This window comes from Botryllus schlosseri, chromosome 10 (assembly GCF_051294905.1).
Source record: "Botryllus schlosseri isolate E-star chromosome 10, Bs_hap1, whole genome shotgun sequence".
In the NCBI taxonomy this organism is placed as follows: Eukaryota; Metazoa; Chordata; class Ascidiacea; order Stolidobranchia; family Styelidae; genus Botryllus; species Botryllus schlosseri.
Genome location: NC_137245.1, coordinates 15362395 through 15380962, shown reverse-complemented (window position 1 = coordinate 15380962; position 18568 = coordinate 15362395). Strand labels below are relative to the sequence as shown.

Sequence of the window (18568 nt, the reverse complement as noted above, 5' to 3'; positions counted from 1 at the left end):
CCGTCGGCTCTTATACTACATGTTTTTCGACAGTATTTAAACAATTATGGCATAGTTATACAACGTTTGGAAAATACACAAATTTTTTTTTTTGAAAAAAAAGGTATTTGTTTAGAACACTGTTTAAGACATTTTTTAAACAAAGAGTTTTAAAACACTGTTTGTTTTGGGTGCAACCCTACCTGTACAGCTAAAGCGCGGAGTAGAACCATTGCAACAGAGATTTAAAATGGCATAATGACACATCACATGCGGCGTTTACATTTGTCGAGTCCTTTTCACCGTGGCGTTACATGACACCTCATCGATATTAATTGCATTTGGACAGCTTGATCGCGTGAAGTAGCTGAATATGACGTGATTCTGCCTGTCTTATAGCATTAATCGTAAACATCCAGATATCCGAGCCATCGACGCCACCTCAATGCTGTCAATCCCAAAATAGAAGGGAATTGGTCAATCTGTGTACTGATAGCAGTTGTCTTCACACCAATTTTAAGTAACGAACACAAATTTCCGAAGCAGTGAACGAACATAGATCATATGTTCTTAACAATATCGGGTAAAGCTTGGTGAAGAACGGTTGACTAATAGGAAAAGGGAAGCAAAGAGATGGTTATATAACCCGATAATGACTCTGAGATCCCTACGCCACTTGGAGCGTGCGACCCGATAATGACTCTGAGATCCCTACACCACTTGGAGCGTGTGACCTGAAGTGAGGTCAGACCGTAGTGAGACCGTAGCATCTTATATATATATAGCTTATATGTAAACCAATGCAATCGCGGTACGACAGCGTGGAAACAATCTCATATATATTCAGATGAACCTACGATTTCAGCAACGCTACCGTTAACCGATATGTTGAATTTACACTATGGGTTGGAGCCATTTAAAGAACCTGGGCCGACTCATTTTCGAAGGCTCCGTGATTCACGTTTGGTCGGGACTCAGGTTTAAGACCATTTTGATATACACACAACCCAAAACGTCGATATTGAGAGCCACAACGAGGAAGACAAATAACCGCGGGATGGCTTGTCCTGGTTTAGTGTAATATTTTATACAACCAAAAATTATTCCATGAATAATTCATTTTGTCACAATACTAATCGAATCATTAGAATCAAAACTGCATCTGCAGTATGTTCACGACGTCTCATCTGTTTTCGCGTGAAACATTATCAGATTGTGAAAAATACAATATTTTTATCGCTTGAGGGAAGCGAACATACGATGGATCTGACCTTGCAACGCTGAGATAGCCGAAAAGGATCTGTTCGTCGAACACGTTGCTTGCTTTAGAATAGATCAAAGTTCACCTCTCTGGAATGCGCACCGCAAAATATTCAGCACCGAAGCCAACGGGATATCAATAGGAAAAACTGTCCCGTAAAATCGAACTGAGACATTTATAGAAGGATTGCGAACTCCAGCTAACGGCTGGGTACTTCATAACTCGTTCTGTTATAGGACTGCTACTGACCTCCAGTAACATTTCCCGTTTTTTTTTTCGTTTTTATTATCAACGTCAAGGCAGTATAAATTAGTGGGAGACATATATGCATTTTCCAATCTATACTACAGGGATTGAGTAGGTGTTATATGGTGACTGTGGTCAAAAGGTGATAGTGCAGGTGGCGCAGATAAACGGGCAATTCGGTTATAAATATTTTATGTCTATTTTTCCGTGGGGAGTGCTTTTCTGAGTTGTGAAAATCTGCCCACTCGGCAGATTGAACCTTCTCATCATACATAAGGAGGTAAAATCGATGACAGCAATCGAGAATATATATTGGGTTCATTTCAGAGCATGGAATCTGGCGAGCTTATTGCTTCTACCAGTCAAATAGTTGTTTACCTGACAGTATGTACTGTAGCGGCTTACGTCCTCCTAACGCAATGCGTGTATTGCTGGCCAATCTGGCATCAACGAGCTGCATCGAAAGATTCTAGAGAACTGGTTGAGAGCATTTTGATTGCCGCTACATCGATTGCGATATTTCTTACCGATATTCTGCCGATTCGCGGTAACTGGCAGCAACCTCCCGCCTATATGACTTACGTATCTATTAGCACTTATGGAATCTCGTGGATATTGACCAGCTGCGCGTTGTGGCTACGTCAACGCTGGATCTACACGAATCATGCACTTACACATTTGACGAATGAAGTTTCAAGAGTTGTCAGCAAATATTTTGTGGTCCTTATAGTGACTGCTGGTGTTTGTCTGTCTCTTTGCGTTTGCGTACTTGATTATATCGGGGTTTGTACGAATAAATGTCATGACGATTTCTGCTTAGCGACGCTGATCGTTGCTCCTTTCTGTTGCCAAATCCCTCTCCTGTCTCTAATTATTTTCCCGTTGACGAAACATCATCGGACAAATAGCGTTGCGGATGCAAAATGTCTCGCACTGATGAAACGCCTATTAATTTTCACCACAATATGCTTAACGAGCGACGTTGCCTCTGCGGTATTTTACAATCAGAAATGGTCTCATCCGACGACGAAATTATTGGGTCCGCAGATCAATTGTTGCGTAAATGTGATGTCGGTGATATTTACTTCGGCAAACTGGAAACGTCGACTGATTCCATGTCACAACTCACGCATTTTTACGAAAGTTACGGGGAGAGAAATGGCGGTCACCAACTGTACGATGGACGCTGCTAATACCTCGCCAATTACTGAAGACAACGCAAATGATTTGCATATATGAATGGACCATGATGTACCATATTACAATTGCACATAGACTTTCGTAATGGACGGGATGTATGAAAACTCGTTGCACGATTTCTGATCCAAACTGTTGGTTTGTACTTTGAATCGCGGCTGTGCATTGTGCAACTCTGCAACCTGCAACTTTTCGGCAAGTGAGCCATATTTAAATTACGTTCAGAAACATCATAGGTTTTATGCTGCGGATATATAGGGACGGTTAAACTTCTTTCAGGCCTATATAGAAGTAGGTGTAAACATTTACCTGCATGCTGCATCGAAATCATGGTTTTTCTGCAAGTTAGCGATACAAGTGCTGTTTACTGTTATAGAATCATCTTCCTAAACCCTTTGGGAGCCTTCCTAATGAGAACGTTAGTCATTGCGACATGATATTTGCGCATACCTATTTATTTGTACCCAACATGCTCCGGATCCCATATCTGCGCACCAAGTAGGCTACGTCCATACATGGTCTGGACCTGATATCCGCGCTACAGCGCACTGAATGAACCCGGGCAGGCCGCAGACGTGATGTCGGTGGCTATTGAGCCGTAGACACTTTACAAACGACGAATGACACCTGTCCGTGGTTTTAGTGATATCTGCGATATCTGAGTATATCCACTCCACAGGTCCAACTAAACTGCATGGGATTATTCCCATACATCAACTTCAGTGCTATCATGAATAATGAATGCAGTTGTTAACTCTGATTTATCCTGTATTAAACATTTGGTCATAAATGTGGATAAGGATGAAAACAAGCCTTGGCAATACGTTTTCTAAAGTATTCAGCTGGTGGGGGTCTGTAATCGGGCTGATACATAATTGAAAATCAATACTTTTGATTCATTTTGACAACGTAATTGGGAGTATTAATATGAATCAAGTATTTTAAGGCATTCAGTATCATAGAGATGAAAAGACTATATGGATTGCGATGGTTCTTCTGATTAAAGCTTATCCGCTTACTACAGTACGTCAACTTTAAGTTCGCTTTTTCATTGTGTAGCAATTTCTGACTATTATCGCCAAGTTCATCCAGTCACTCGAAAGCTAAGCACCATTGAACGTGCCAAGCGACGAGCGGCCATAGCTAAGGGTTCTTTGTGCTCCCTCCGGCATTCTCCTGTATAAACGACAGCAATTATGATCCACGGCTAACAATCGCTCGAAGCTAGAGAATTTCCGCTAGCGAAAGACTCTATCTATATTATATATGAGCCCGACCACCCACCAGGTGCGATTACCAATGTAGGCATAGAGCCGAGAGGATCGTTATAGTCGAGTAGCCTAAGCGATTCTACGACCGAACATTTCACATCGACGAATGCTAATGCTTCGGTTTAAGGAGTCAAACAAAATCGAGGCAGTTACGATTAAAGAAAAACAGCTTTGTATGTATTGTAAAATTGTGTCAAGTCGATAATCTTCGCGAAATTGTGCTAGGCGTTGAACCATGAATCGTTGAGGGAATTTTTCTAGTGCTAGGGCACTAGATAGGACTACGGCTCGTGGATTACTTGCAGTAGTAAAGTAGCTAACCGAATATTATAGGTTGAGCTGCGCTAGTAGTTAGCTTACGTCCTTCCATCCTGAGGTTCTTGTCTCAATCCATACTGCATTCCCGCAATAAGGCCATACTTCAGATAGGCAGATAGATTGTAGTTTGAATAGCATATTCATATTGAAATCAATCGAGACCACAGATTTCTTGTCGTCGAAAGGGGTCGTTCACACTTTCATTTGTGTGCCTTTGAGTCGACTTTTATCAAAATACACCAGCCAAGGCTGTATCAACAAAAGGAGTTCTTGTACCATCTAAAAATAGTACATTGAACGCTCTCTTATTCGAAATTTCCTGCTGGTGACGTAATATTTTATTAAACGATTGTTGATATACAATGTTCTTTCCAATTCGCTGCTATAGGTGATGACGATTATCCCTGACGAGGGTCTGCCGAAAATATTGGGGCTCATTTCAATATGGATAATTGAAAATACTATTCAATTGTCTATTGAAGTTCTGTACCTCCAAGAAGCTGTTAAGATTGTAGTTTGCATTAAATGAGTATCTCGAACGAGAGAACAGCGAGTTTATATAGAGCTTGTGGGTTGTGAGAGTTACATCTGGTTTCTCTAATAAAGTGTGATAGTTAAGTCATTACTCATAGTCATTACTATTGGTAAGTACTAACCCTAATTTCAAATACATATCTGCAATAATTAGGGACCGGGCCAAGTTTACAGGGTCATCCATACTGTTAGCGATTGACAATTATTATCAGAGACATTTTCCTGCTCTTTCCTTAAATGACCAACTCTTTAGGCGAACACTACAAGAAATATCATGTTAAGGATGTCGAAATTCCAAAGGCGTGCACGGTATGTCTCGGCATTGCGGCAGTACATCCAAGAAACAGCAGATCCAATTCAATGAAAATGATATTGCCGCGTATACAGCTAACTCCCCGGTCGCGCAAGGGAAATCGCCGTAGCTTGTGGCTCCGTATACAATCCATTTTCCATTTTCTTCGCACAATAGCGGCCCTCCGCTGAAATTTAAAAATGCATCTTTACAGTACCACTTCTTAATTGGGATGCCTTTGAATCGCGCCAAGACGACATGATGACCCCACGGAAAAATCACGAAGTCGTTTTATATTGTACTTTTTATAAGTGGTCTGTAAGGAAGTAATTCTACATTTTCAGAGTACTCAAGTTGGCCTATACTTGCACCAATTATTAAAGTGGTTATGTTCTTCGACTATACACTTCTGTACAGTTTAGAGGCGAAACCACTTAGTTTCCACACTTTGGCGAGTGAAATTGTCATGAAAAGTGGGCGTAAGGGCCGCGTATCACAGTAACTGAATATATTTTCGAAGATTGCACTTATTAGTAGTGTCATTGGTTAGTCTTGAAGACGAACCCTGCAATTCCGATAGTGGCCATCTCCGGATCACTGCAAATAGTATGCGACCGCTCGACAAAGCCTACCTTTTGAAACCTACTACTTGGGTACTTTTCATAGCATCATTCGCTGACTACCTACATGTAGTGTATTTCGTTCTTGATGTTGTGTGATTGCGGGTCAAGCTCACAGTAGAGAGTCACCAAATATTCATAAACGGAAAGCGGATTATTTGGAGCAAACTTTTGTAACAAAGCAAGTACAGTTTTTTGAGATTGGCAAGGTGCATGCTCGTTTATTTGTGATTTTTTATGCTGCCAGCGCCATGTGTAGAGTGGTCGGGAGGTGAAATGCAAAGAATTTCAGCCAGAGATGTTATAATGACGTGAAAAAAGGCACTATATGAAGAAGGTTCACAGTGCAGAACCTACCAAGGTTCGTTTGTGAACGTGATTCTCTAAATTTGTGAGGTTCGCACCAGCGATCCCTGGGTTCGCACACAGAACGCGAACGTCAGCCTCACGTTCCACACCATCCCTACTTGCTACCGATATTACCCCTTAAACATGTCATACAGTAGCCAACACCCAAACCACACGGATTTAGGTTTTATGATACAATAAACATATCAAAGCAAGACGGATTCCGCACCCCTGCTAGATTTTTTACATTGGCCAGTGATGTACTCTTTATATAAATTGCATTGATTAGTTGAATAAGCATCATATGCTGACTACCTATATGTAGTGTATTTCATTCTTTATGTGTGATTGCGGGTCAAGCTCACAGCAGAGAGTTACTGAATATTCATGAACAGAAAGTTGAATATTTCGAGCAAACTTTTGAAACAAGGCAAGTAAATTTTTCAGGATTGACAAGGTTCATCCTTGTTAGTGTTGATTTTTTTTATGTTGTCAGCGCAATGCACAGAGTGGTCCTATAGTTTGAAATGCAAATAATTTGAGCCAAAGATGTTATAACGACGTGAAAAATTATAACATATAAAAAAGGTTCACAGTGCAAAACTTACCAAAGTTCGTTTGTGAACGGGAACCTCTAAATTTCTGAGGTTCACGGACAGAAGGCGAACGACCGAACGTGAACGTCATGTTCATACCATCCCTCCTAACACAAAGTTACTACGTCTTCTTGTATAACTTAAGGGTGGCCAACCTTTTCGGCCAAAGGGCCGCATCAGAGTTACGAACCATTGCGCGCCGTAGGGATGGTGTGAACCTCTGAAAGGTTCAGGTTCGTGTGAACGCGAACCTTTTTGAAAGGTTCTGCGTGAACGCGAACGTGAACCTCATGACGGCACGTGACGTCATATTGCTAATTACAACCCTATCTTTCAATGAAGTGATAGCCTATATTAATGTGCACGATACCCAACGACGACTCGGGCCACATAATGCCACAATGCTGAGGTACATATTGGCGTTTTAGGTCGCTAAATGTATCAACCTATAGGCAATCAGATGATACAATACTCCCATAAAATCAATATCATCCGTCGCTTTGCCAACAATTTCGACGAGGACTTATCCAGGGAATATAAGCTTAAGCCTTAACGGTCTTGGCCATACCGGACAATGTGTTCGGCGTCTGAGTGTTGCTGCATTGATATTGAGCAGAGTGTGAAACAGGTTTCTATCCTTGCTACCGATATTAGGCTACCCCACAAGTTATACAGCTGTAGCCAATACCTCAATCGCACGGATTTGGTTTTAATGATACAGTTAGCATATGAAGTCAAGATTGACCCCGTACGCCTGCTAGGTTTGTTACATCAAAAAACGTTATCAATCTCATTGATTGGTTGAATAAGCATCATTCGCTGACTACATGTAGTGTATTTTGCTCGTGATGTTGTGTGATTGCGGGTCAAGTTCACAGCAGAGAGTCACTAAATATTCACAAACGGAAAGCTGGATATTTCGAGCAAACTTTTGTAACGAAGCAAGTAATATTTTTAGGATTGTCAAGGTGCATGCTCGTCTTGTGTTGATTTTTATAAACATAGAGTGACCCGCATTTAAAATGCAATAAATTCGAACCAAAGATGTCATAATGAAGTGAAAATTGTAATATATGAAAAAGGTTCACAGTGCAGAACCTACCAAGGTTCTGTTGTGAACGCGAACCTCCAAATTTCCGAGGTTCACACACAGAACGCGAACGTGAACCTCACGTTCACACCATCCCTATTGCGCGGGCCACTTGAATATTGATGACATTTTATTAGTCGCCAATTTGGAGCGAACCGGATTAGGTAACGGTGAAAACAAGAATTTATCTTACTACGCATCAAAATCGATAACAATTATGTCATGAAAATCCAGCGTGCATCAATATCCTAAGCGCGCGTAGCGCGAAAATTTCGCAGAAATAAATGAATTCTGCTGAATAATATTGTTGCTTGAATCTATTACGGTTTCCTCTGTATGCGGTTGGGCTGATTTGGCAAGGATAGGATTAATAGCGGCTTGAACATGTCAATATCGAAGGTTTCGGCGAACATTGTGTCTATCATTTTATTTCAATAAGGTTTCATCGCCGACGACCTTTTACGAGTGCACACGATTAGTCGCATGTTGAGCGGCACGTTCTTTCATAATTGCAAATAAAGTTAGACTCAACTCTGGAGAGGTTACCAATACTTGAAGCAAGAAAACGGGTGACAATAAATCACGCAAAATTCTAAGAAGAATTTCAAGACAAATAACTCTACCGCGAAATACTCTACTGTATGGTCGTATAAACGAAAATCTACGAAAATGTGGCTGGCCCATGGCTACGCCAATGCGTTCGTCGGAACTGGTATATTAGCCATCAATATCCCCAATTTCACGGTCGGGCTAATCAAATTTTTGCTTGGCCTTTCCAGTTCACAATAAATTACCTGGGTAATCATTTTTCGATAATGTAACTAATTTCAAAAATTACCTCGTGGGCCACTCAAAACCTTCTCGCGGGCCACGGGCCATGGGTTGGCCGGCCCTGTTGTAACTGAATATACATTCGGGAATTACTTCTCTTCTGCTGAATTAGGAATGTAAATGAATGCTTTGACCACATCCGCTTTTAGTGTGAGTAGAGCGACAATTATCTCTAGCAAAGTAGTATGGGTACGGATTATACCTATCCCCTGAACATGTATCTTGTCCTTTCTCTTTTCCAGCGCAAACAGCGTATTCGGTGGCCGCTTTATCACCCCATTTCTTCACGCATTCTTCGGAGCTGCCGATTTCAAGTTCAACTTGCTTCAGAATGTTTTTCCCGCCGGTGTACTGGGTGGATCCCCACCCGCCGGCCCAGCACCGCCTCCCTAAATTCACGCATTGCGTGTCAATCGTTCCAACGTTATTGATACATCGGCGACCAACATCGATACGTGCATCACACTCAGTGACAACGACTGTATAACGTGGAATGGGCTCTGGAAAAGTACGATACAGCCGGATATGATCAATGTAGTCAGCGTTGCAGCTGAAGTAGAAGTAGAGGAAATTCTTACGCAATTCAAAAGACGTGTCAACACTATTTCAAGTAAAGAAGTAAAAAAATCCCGATCGGAAAAGTTCTCAAGTATGTACAATTGTACATCTTACGTTCGAAAAGTATATTTTGTCACTAGATCACATACTTTTAGCAATAGAACCGAGTTAGCCAGTTTCGAATTGCAGTGTGCATCTTCGCGACTAACGCAAAACAATCAGTGACACAATAAACAGGTGTAATTCAAGATACATATTCAGTTACCTTGATGCAGGCGCTCTTTCGCCCTTTATTCTCATTAAAGTGATACGTGCATATCCAAAAAGTACTTTCTACTTTACAAAATTTAAAGTGTTAAAATTAAGTTGCATTGCATGAAAACTGTAGAAGTTCAAGTATTCTAAATACGTTCAGTAAGTAGAAAAAGTGGTCAAAACCTACTAGAGTACTCGGAAAACAGAAGTACTTCGTTAATGACCAGTTGTGGACACACCTACTTACTCGTCGTTACAAAAATGCCGTAACTCCATATTCATGCAAATCGGCACCATAACGAATACTATAACACATACTATAACCCAGGCAAATGTAGACTACAGGATTTCATACTTCCCCCATCCACCTCTACAGAGTGACTTAGACTTCATCAAACCTGGCGTGACGATCTTGTCCTTGGGCGGAAGACAGGCCGGTTGAACTTTGCCTCCGAATCGAAGTTCATTCTTTAAAGTCAGTAAAGCCATGTCGTAATAAATCAAGAATGCTTCATGCATAGCGAAAGGATGCCGTCGTATTCGGACGATCTGAAGATGATATGAGCAATTATGCGTCGCGATACAGAAGGCATTGAGTAACATTCTATCACGTCGTCAGTGTCATACAGTCTCCAAAGACATGACGGATTACGGCCGATCAGAATGATCGATATAACTTATATAGTCTTCTTAAGGAAAACAAAAAGACATCCCGATTAGGTTCATCAAGCCTTGAGAGAGGCAGCGTTTGTGCAAGCTGACATAATCATATATTTGTTTACTTTAGTTGGATGACCATCCGCAGCGCAAGCTTTTAAATGATTATGAAACATCTATTTTTGTTCCGGGTAGGCAATGTCTGAAAGTAGTCATGAGCAAATATGGGTCCGGCAATACGTCAGCGATAAAGGTAAGAATTGCGGGTACTACCAGGGCGATAGATTTCGAAACGGCATGGAATAAAATGCAATATCTACCTCTTCATGTACTCCTGGATCATTGGTGATATCATGCTTTCCTACAGTCAGGTAATACGCATCAGCTTCAATAATAAAACAATGGTTGGCCGTAATTGCGTGTCTCGGCGAGACGATTGTAGCCCCGCAATTCTGAAAACTTGCGAATGGTCACTGGTCAGCATAGAACAGAATAGCATCAATCGTTATTCTCTCACTACTGGTGCCAAGACACCATCGCTCTCCTTTTTGTAAATGTGGGCCAGCCAAGGCCAGCTGTGCTTTACGGCGATCGTTCCACCTGCAGAAAAAAATCAACGCGATGATAATAAATTTTATAAGATTTCAGAGCATACTATCGATACTAACGGACAAAAACACTGCGATAAAGGTTGGAATAAAATAACACTCAAACTTCACTCTTTTCATCACTTCACCGCATTTGTAATTTTCAACAGAGTGCTATAAGTCTGTCATATCTCCGCTGCTGTTTTATTTAACCCTAGCAATCATTCATATAGGCCTACCTACGATTCTTGGTTTTACGACCGGAACCCCGCACCGAAAGTTGTTGTCCCTCCAAGTATCTTCAGGGAGTTTCGTTGTGTCGGTACTCTCTGAGAAGTTAACAAGACCATACTGAACCTGTATGAAGAACAACTGGCGACACAAGGCATTTACCACTCGGCTCTCCCCCGGTAGGATTGTGGTCGTAGCCTGTGAAGACAACCAACAGTAATAAGCTGTAAACTTAAATACTCTTAACAATACACATATTTATTATATTATTTTATACGTAACGATAAAAATCCACATTGTATTTTACAGGATCATGGGTGTATTGCATTAAAATTGGTCTTGCGTTACGGCGTCATTTACGTTTACTATGGCACAGGGGGTTTATGATGGTATCCAAACACTTTTTAATATTGAATATCAGAAAAATTGAGCACGCACGGAAGCCACTTGATACAAACAGTTCTGGAGGATAACGACTTTGAGCTTGGCCAGAAGATATCGACTCCGGTTGAAACTGAGAGCTTGAGCTATCGAGTGCCGATGATCCCAACGAATTCGAGTAAGAAGGAGAGTTGGAACCGGAGCTGGTGCCGGATACGTCGCCGGAAGGGTCTTCTTTATCAGGCGAATAACTTCCATACGGAGAGTCGTCTGACGGCGAGCTGGCGCTTGACTCTTCATTGCTAATAGGGGGCGGCTGGTCCGGCTTGAATTGATTTAACGGAGGGACATCGACGGGCTGGACATCGTCTGAATGAAGGTAGTCGAACGATGTATAACTTTGACCATTTCGGAATTGTATATATTAAAAACTATATATTATATTAATTAGATAGTGACTATTAAAATTACGTATATGCGTTCTCATTCGTACATTTTCGAATGTTTGATATATATGTTTTCGAATATGAATAATAGGAATTGAGCACGCGTCATTTCAGCCCCTCTTTGACAGAAATCGAGCGGATTTCATGATTGATGGTTTCCAAAATCCAAATACGACCTCAAACAATAGCAAACATTGATTTTAGATACAGAACTGTGGATACATCGCACACACACTGAACAATACTGACTTCCCTCGTCTCGTTGACCTGGATTTAACGAAATTCACGTCGAAATGTGAGATTCTAGAGAACATCGAATCAAACTTAATGAACTAGAATTTATGTGTGAACGCTGTGGGGAAATTTAGAAATCTACAGTGACAACTCAAAACATCTCGATGGCTCTGGTCACGGATTATGCATTCTGTATCTTGATATCGCGATCTCAGACACTGCTCCACTCCATCATCATCATTCACAGTGTAATTGAAGGCGATGAAAAATGCATTATTTTTGGATATTCGAACATGGCACGCGAGATCCCGCCTATGTTATTTTTCACATTGCCTGCTCGCATTGATGACGATATCGACACACTAAAGCGACTATCAATTAACATCAATGTATCGATGTTTGAAATATTCAAACAGATTCACGACATCGGAGTGATTTCGCACTACAAGCTATTCAAAGACTTAGTCCTTCAATCAATCACCAGATGCAAACTGCAGTCGCCACGTTCAGCGCATAATCTTCCGACTACGGCCAGAACACGGCGAAGTAAAGCATCCCATGTATTTAGAATAGATTACTCGGACTCCCCGATGTGCGGCGAATGTGGCGTCATCGAAACAGTCGCCCACTTCTTGACATCATACGTTCAATAAAAATTTCATATATCGATTTTAAATACCTCATTGCAGCCCATTCACCCCGAGCAATTTACTTTCGTTGCCCCAATTGTCGACCCCGCTTGCTGAATTCGTAATACGTTGTGAAACTTCCATTTAACTACGGTCTGATTTCAATTACCACATTACCGCGATGCACAGGGTCATAAATGGCGATGAGCACCACGCCAATTTCCAACAGCAATTATAATAAATAATAATAACTACCGTATGGAGAGTCGTCTGCCGAGCTGGAGCTGGAGTCTTCAATGCTAGTCGGGGGCTGATCCGGCTTAAATTGATTTATTTGAGGGACATCGACTGGCTGAACTTCGTCTACACAAAAATAATAATACGAACGCTGCTGTATTACTGAGAGCAGCCGAGAAGGGGTCAGATCACGTCTACTGCTATATGATCACGAGAATGGATTTGAAATCGGTAATCTGTTGAGTGTATAGGTTACTTACAATCTCTTACTTGGTGTGTTGTTGAAGAACTGGTCCAGTGGTTCCGAATCGTCCAGTGGTTCTGAATCGTCCGTTGATGCTGCATTTAATGGAGACTAGAGCTTGTCGCATTGTTACATATGTCAGAGCCTACATACCTATCACACAAGAAGGCTTCGCCCAAAATATTACCGCCGCTAACAACAACACGAAGAAGTCGACTGTAATCAGTGCTTTGGACACTGTGTATCCTTTCGAAGCTATAACGATATATATGGTATATCAAATAATTATTTTGAGCAAACTATTTTAACAAAGCAGATAAAAATTTTGAAAGTGCTTGAAAGCGCAAGGTGCATGCTCGTTCAGTGGCAAATTTCTTTTGGTGCTGCCAGCGTCGTGCATAGCATGTTCCTAAATTTAAATGGAACGAATTTCAACCAAAGATGTTATAATGATGTGAAAAATTGTAATGCATGGAAAAGATTCACAGTGTAGTGTGAACTGTAGAGAACCTACCAACGTTCGCTTGCGAACGCAAACCTCAAAATTTCTGAGGTTCACACACCGAACCGGAACCTCACGTTCACAACCCCTCTACTCAGTGACCATGACCATTTAGTTACCTCTCACAATAGTGTTTCGCTTTACTTCCCTCTTGATGGGTCTTTCACTGACAGGACCGGGTTCTTCTACAGTAATTTGATTCGTATGCTTGCTAGCCGGCTCTGCACTAGACTTATCAAAATATTTCGAGTCAGAGTTTCCCTCCTTTGATGGTTTTTCATTCGATTGATTTCTCTTCTTCCGTGCACCATTTCGTCTCTGTGATAGGATATGGGTTCACAATTACCACAGGATCATTGCGCAATGAAGTCGCAGGATAATTTAGAACTGCTATTGACTACTTACAACGCTGGACCTGGTTCTTCGTTGATCGGAGGGCATGTTGCCTCTCTGTCCATTCTAAATCCCCGTCGTAAATAGCATCCTGACTAGTACCGTGCCGCCGTGAATGTGGCGGTATATATTCCATTGACGGTGGTAATTATGACGTGACAATACCATCATTCTAATTTTAATGCAATGGGATTTCCAATTTGCTACCTTGTGAGAGGTTGAGGCAGCCTCGTTATTTTGTACAAATAATAAATGGACATAATGATAACGATGACTACGATGAGTAAGGACAATAATGGAACGTAACCGATGCGGAATGATGTGTAATACGTAACCTCGTTGTGACTTAGACACGACTGAAGTATATCAAGACCGTTTCCCCACCTTGGGCATCGCGTCCGGTTTTGTGCCTTCGGCTGCAGCTAGCTTTGATCACATGCATCCCCCAGAGGCCCAACTGTTGGCAACAAGTATGGTAAATCATCACTTTCACAGAGCAAGTGTGCGCTCTGTCGTTTAAGCTGATACATCCCCGACTTTCGACTACGGTCATTACAACCCTACGTGGGTCCCTGCAGCACACATTGGAACAGCAAAAAGGCGCTGGAGAGGCCGGACACGTTAGACGAACGCTCTACCATTTGAGCTACATCCCCACCCTTTCGAGGCTTACTTTAAATCATTATCGAATCATACTTGGATCCACGAAAGAGTACAAGACAACGAAACTATACCAATGGAGACGCCGGGCATCGATCCCGGTACCTCGCACATGCTAAGCGCGCGCTCTACCATTTGAGCTACATCCCCGCTTGTTGGGCCCTATGTTGAATGACAAGTATGTTCAAGAAAAGCGTGGATCGGGAGAAAATGCCGCGGGAGGTGCAGACACTCCAGACAGTGGTGGCTTTTGGGGTGGGCGAGGTGGGCCGTCTCCCGGGCCCCCTGTTCGAAGGGCCTCCCTATTTGGTCAATTATCAAATCTCTACATTTGTTAGAAAACTCCCATATCCCGACAATCATCAAGTATCTGCATTCGGTAGAGGTACTTAGTTTTGATGTAGTCTATCCTTGCAATCCTGCAATAATAGATATGACCTAATCCAGCGCCTGGCTCAAACCTTGACGTGATGTGCTGGATCATTACTAATGTCACCCGATAGCTTTCCAGATTAGTGTGGGTCTATTTAGCGGCAGTTGTATCGCTATTCTATTATTTCACGCTACATGACATACATCTTCAACATGACGGTATGAGCTATAGTTTGCTGCTTCACTTCTTTTATAATTTAACAATGTATGAAAAAAAAGGCTCAAGATCTAGAGCAATTCAACATTCCGGCCTGCTTGAAAGCCTTGTTACAGTGTCATATACACATCACGTAATCCTGCCCCATATGGCGCACACTAATATGAAGTTTGTAACGATAGATGGGAACAAGGGGTCTGGGGGCGGAGCCCCCCAGAAGCTGCGATTACATACTTACACCCTAAAAACAGTACGCCATGTTGGGGATTTTTCGCATTCGCGACATTAGGCCAGTCACGTGGACGAATCTCTCGTACAGTACTGGATATAGCACGCGTAACCGCGCACATTCAGCGAAATTTCGTAAATAGCCACTGTGGTCTTAATCTAATGACAGATCCTCCGTTTCCCTACATCATGCGATATTATGGCGACACGACTGCATTCACGGACAACTATATTCAAGTAAAAAAGTGACAGACGATAAAGTTTCAAGTAGTACAATTATGTAGTAAAACATATGCTGGACTCGAGCGTAGCAACAGTTAATCTAGGTAACGCAATGAAAGAAATATAGCTTTTAAAATAACGCAGGCGCGTGAAGATATCTAACAGACGATGGAGAGTGTCCGTACCGTCGAATTCGCAGCATTTCTGGCTATATAATATTTTATGTGTGTGTTCGCATATATGGCTAGAAAATGCAGCAGTGATAAACGGTCGAATCGAGAGGATAAGTATCGCGCAGTGGAACTCAAATTGTGTGCCTCGCCTCGCCGCGCAGCACGTTGACAAATTCGAATTTCGACACAGCGACGCGAAACGTTTAAATATGAAGAGTCTGTACAAATTCTGCGATCGTTAAGTTTCCATTTTCTTGAAGTAAAACGCGCAATCGGTAAGTGCCGTTGTCGGCAACCCTTGGTTGGTTCTGTAGCTTGCAGTCCGCCAAGCTTTCACCGGAGCGTCATCATTTCTCCGTTCGCGCGCCCAATCTCTGCACCTCGTCTTGCAACGATTCGACTTTGGATTCAAGTTTCTGAATAACGCTCAACAGTTTGGCCATTTCCGTCCCGTCAAGCTGCTGCGACGTTTCCGCGTTATGCGAGGTATCGGCGGTATCCGCCGTATCCAGTTCATCGCGGGCTACTTCTTTCAAAACCCTCTCGATGCCGTCGCTGTCTTGCGTTAGTATGGTTTTGGAAATGTCCAGAATTTCTTCCGGATCGCTGGTCGCGTTTAGGCTTTTCGTCCACGCCAAGTCCAGGAAGACCTTGTGACGTTCGCGGACAGACACCGGGTTGTGGCGTTGCTTTTTCTGCTTTTTTCGATCTGAAATGAAGTATATTGCCGACGTCAGATTGGCAGTTATAACGATCATACTTTCTTGAGAAAATTGCTCGATTTTTATTTGACAGCAATGCACGGTACTGCTGGGCTATTTATTATTCATGGAGCTATCATATTGGGAGGTCGTTTTTTTCAAATGTATCGTTTAGCCAGTGGTTCCCAACCTGTGGTACGCGTACCAGTAGTGGTACGCGAAGGTCTTCCAGGTGGTACGCGAGCAGATTCTGTTTTTTTTATTATTTCGACCGAAGTGAGTTATTATTTCAAGTTGGGTTGACTAAAAGTTTTTTTGAAGCCGTCGTCGTCGTGGGTAAGGACAATCCCACCAATGACGGCCTACATCAGGGGTGGCCAACCTGCGGCGATAGAAGGGAATTTGTGCGGCCGTAGACACGTAATTCAATGAGTATGTGTTGGCGGCCGTCGACATGCAATTTGAATTTATGAATTGACTCCCGATTTCTTGATAGATTTTAATTAATGTAGAAATTTTCTTCGCGCTGTGGGCGCGATTCAATGTGTCTTCATTTTTCGATTTTAATATAGTAGGGCCCGTTGCAATTAGAGCCCCACATTTCAGATTCGAAGAGTAGAGGAAAAGGAAGCGCCCCATAATACCAACTCGGAATCGTGTATTCCTCACTATACCGACAATCCTGATGGGAGGTCAAGAAATAATAGCATGCAACAAAGTGACTAATAACAATTGGCCCACCCGAAGATGCATCATCATTTATAACTTGCCCTGCATTTCCGAAAACACCCCTTCCATCAACTTTACCGGTGAATATGACGGCACCCATGTGCCGAGAAAGGATAAATGTTTGATAGTAATATGTAAAACTACTAATATTAATCACGAAATTCATTAGTAAATCTTCAAAAAATTCGCGCTTCGCGCAGCAATGCTGTCGGTCCCCTGTCATCACCAGTGACCACTCGCGATTTCGGTGTGTATAGCAAGCCAATATGAATATATAGATTAGTCCGGAGTTCACCGGACATGGATCTTGCCCACCTATAGTTAATTACGATACGACTATGCCCTGGAATGCGGCCGTGGGTTCCATGAGTAGTTGAAATTTGCGGCTGAGAACGGCAAAATGGTTGGCCACCCCTGGCCTACGGGGAAGAGATCTAATCGTAAAGCATTGGGATTGTTACGTAACTAAATTCCGTTTTAATATATTTGAACACAAGAATTCCCAATAGTCCCACCTGCACCTTAAAATTGGCAGTTTATTTTCTGTTTCGCTGTCTTCGGCAGCTCAAAGCGGTGGAAAAATTGTTGACCGCCTTTGGCGCACGTCACTTATGCAGGTGGTACGCGAGCACTGCATAAAACCTCGAAATGGTACGCGGGTGGAAAAAGGTTGGGAACCACAGGTTTAGACTTTAGTATCATATAGTAGACTTATGAGTCAGCAAGGCCTTATAGTATGCGAAATGCGGCATATACTTTGATGCTGAATTTGATGCTAAAATACTTTGATCCGAAATTTATCAATAGTTTTCAAGCAGGGGACATTTCAAAGGCACGATATAAGTTTTCCGCAATGAAAATCAACTTATAACCGACCGAGAAGCTTGACGTCTTACAACTATACGTTCGTTATCTCGTCGACTCGCTCGCTCAGGAACTAAAAGTTGCAATAACTTCCAATTCCAACCGATCGCACCGGAAGCACCACACTGTAAGTTATAGTTATTTCGTCGGTATCGACGAAGGCAGCCGGTGAAAATCAGGTTAACGGCACTTTCAAATATAAAGGCTTGCTTCACCATTCCAACGGGATAAAACGAATAATCAAACGCCAATTCCTGAGGAGACATATCACAAGAATGGAATGGATTTCATATTCGTGAAACAGCCCATGAATGCTAAAAAATGCCACCTGCAAACAGAATCCATTGCACTCCATGGGATATATCTTCATAAGGTATGATGTATTTGACTCGTTTCTAGAGCTGGGCACAATGATTCGAGTACTCGAATCTGAATCGAGTAACAATTTTAATGATTCGAGTCGAG

At 42.2% G+C, this 18568-nt stretch overlaps 2 protein-coding genes across 8 annotated transcripts in view; both read right to left on the bottom strand.

Moving 5' to 3' along the window:
• Positions 1 to 5062: 5062 nt before the first annotated feature.
• LOC145448049 (spermosin-like) lies at positions 5063 to 14075 on the bottom strand. Of its 6 annotated transcripts, none has more exons than XM_080326368.1 (13): positions 13950 to 14075; positions 13664 to 13862; positions 13196 to 13297; positions 13069 to 13137; positions 12817 to 12924; positions 11310 to 11621; positions 11034 to 11069; positions 10880 to 10969; positions 10571 to 10653; positions 10374 to 10505; positions 9795 to 9945; positions 8786 to 8972; positions 5063 to 5285 (listed from the first exon to the last, which is right to left on the bottom strand). In XM_080326368.1, exons 1-13 carry the CDS (start codon positions 13983 to 13985, stop codon positions 5084 to 5086), a joined length of 1707 nt encoding a protein of 568 aa, XP_080182494.1. In that variant the 5' UTR covers positions 13986 to 14075; the 3' UTR covers positions 5063 to 5083. The 6 variants fall into 6 exon arrangements, with proteins under 6 accessions (XP_080182494.1, XP_080182495.1, XP_080182497.1 ...); XM_080326369.1 differs by having other exon boundaries at positions 13069 to 13119; XM_080326371.1 differs by lacking the exon at positions 12817 to 12924.
• A 1551-nt stretch (positions 14076 to 15626) lies between these two features.
• The window catches only part of LOC145448042 (peroxidasin-like), a 49677-nt gene continuing 46735 nt past the window's right edge, over positions 15627 to 18568 (bottom strand). For both annotated transcript variants that reach the window (XM_080326353.1, XM_080326355.1), the window contains one exon: positions 15627 to 16518. In XM_080326353.1, the coding sequence (XP_080182479.1) occupies positions 16157 to 16518 (362 nt within the window). In that variant the 3' untranslated portion in view covers positions 15627 to 16156. The remainder of the gene's footprint in view (positions 16519 to 18568) is intronic.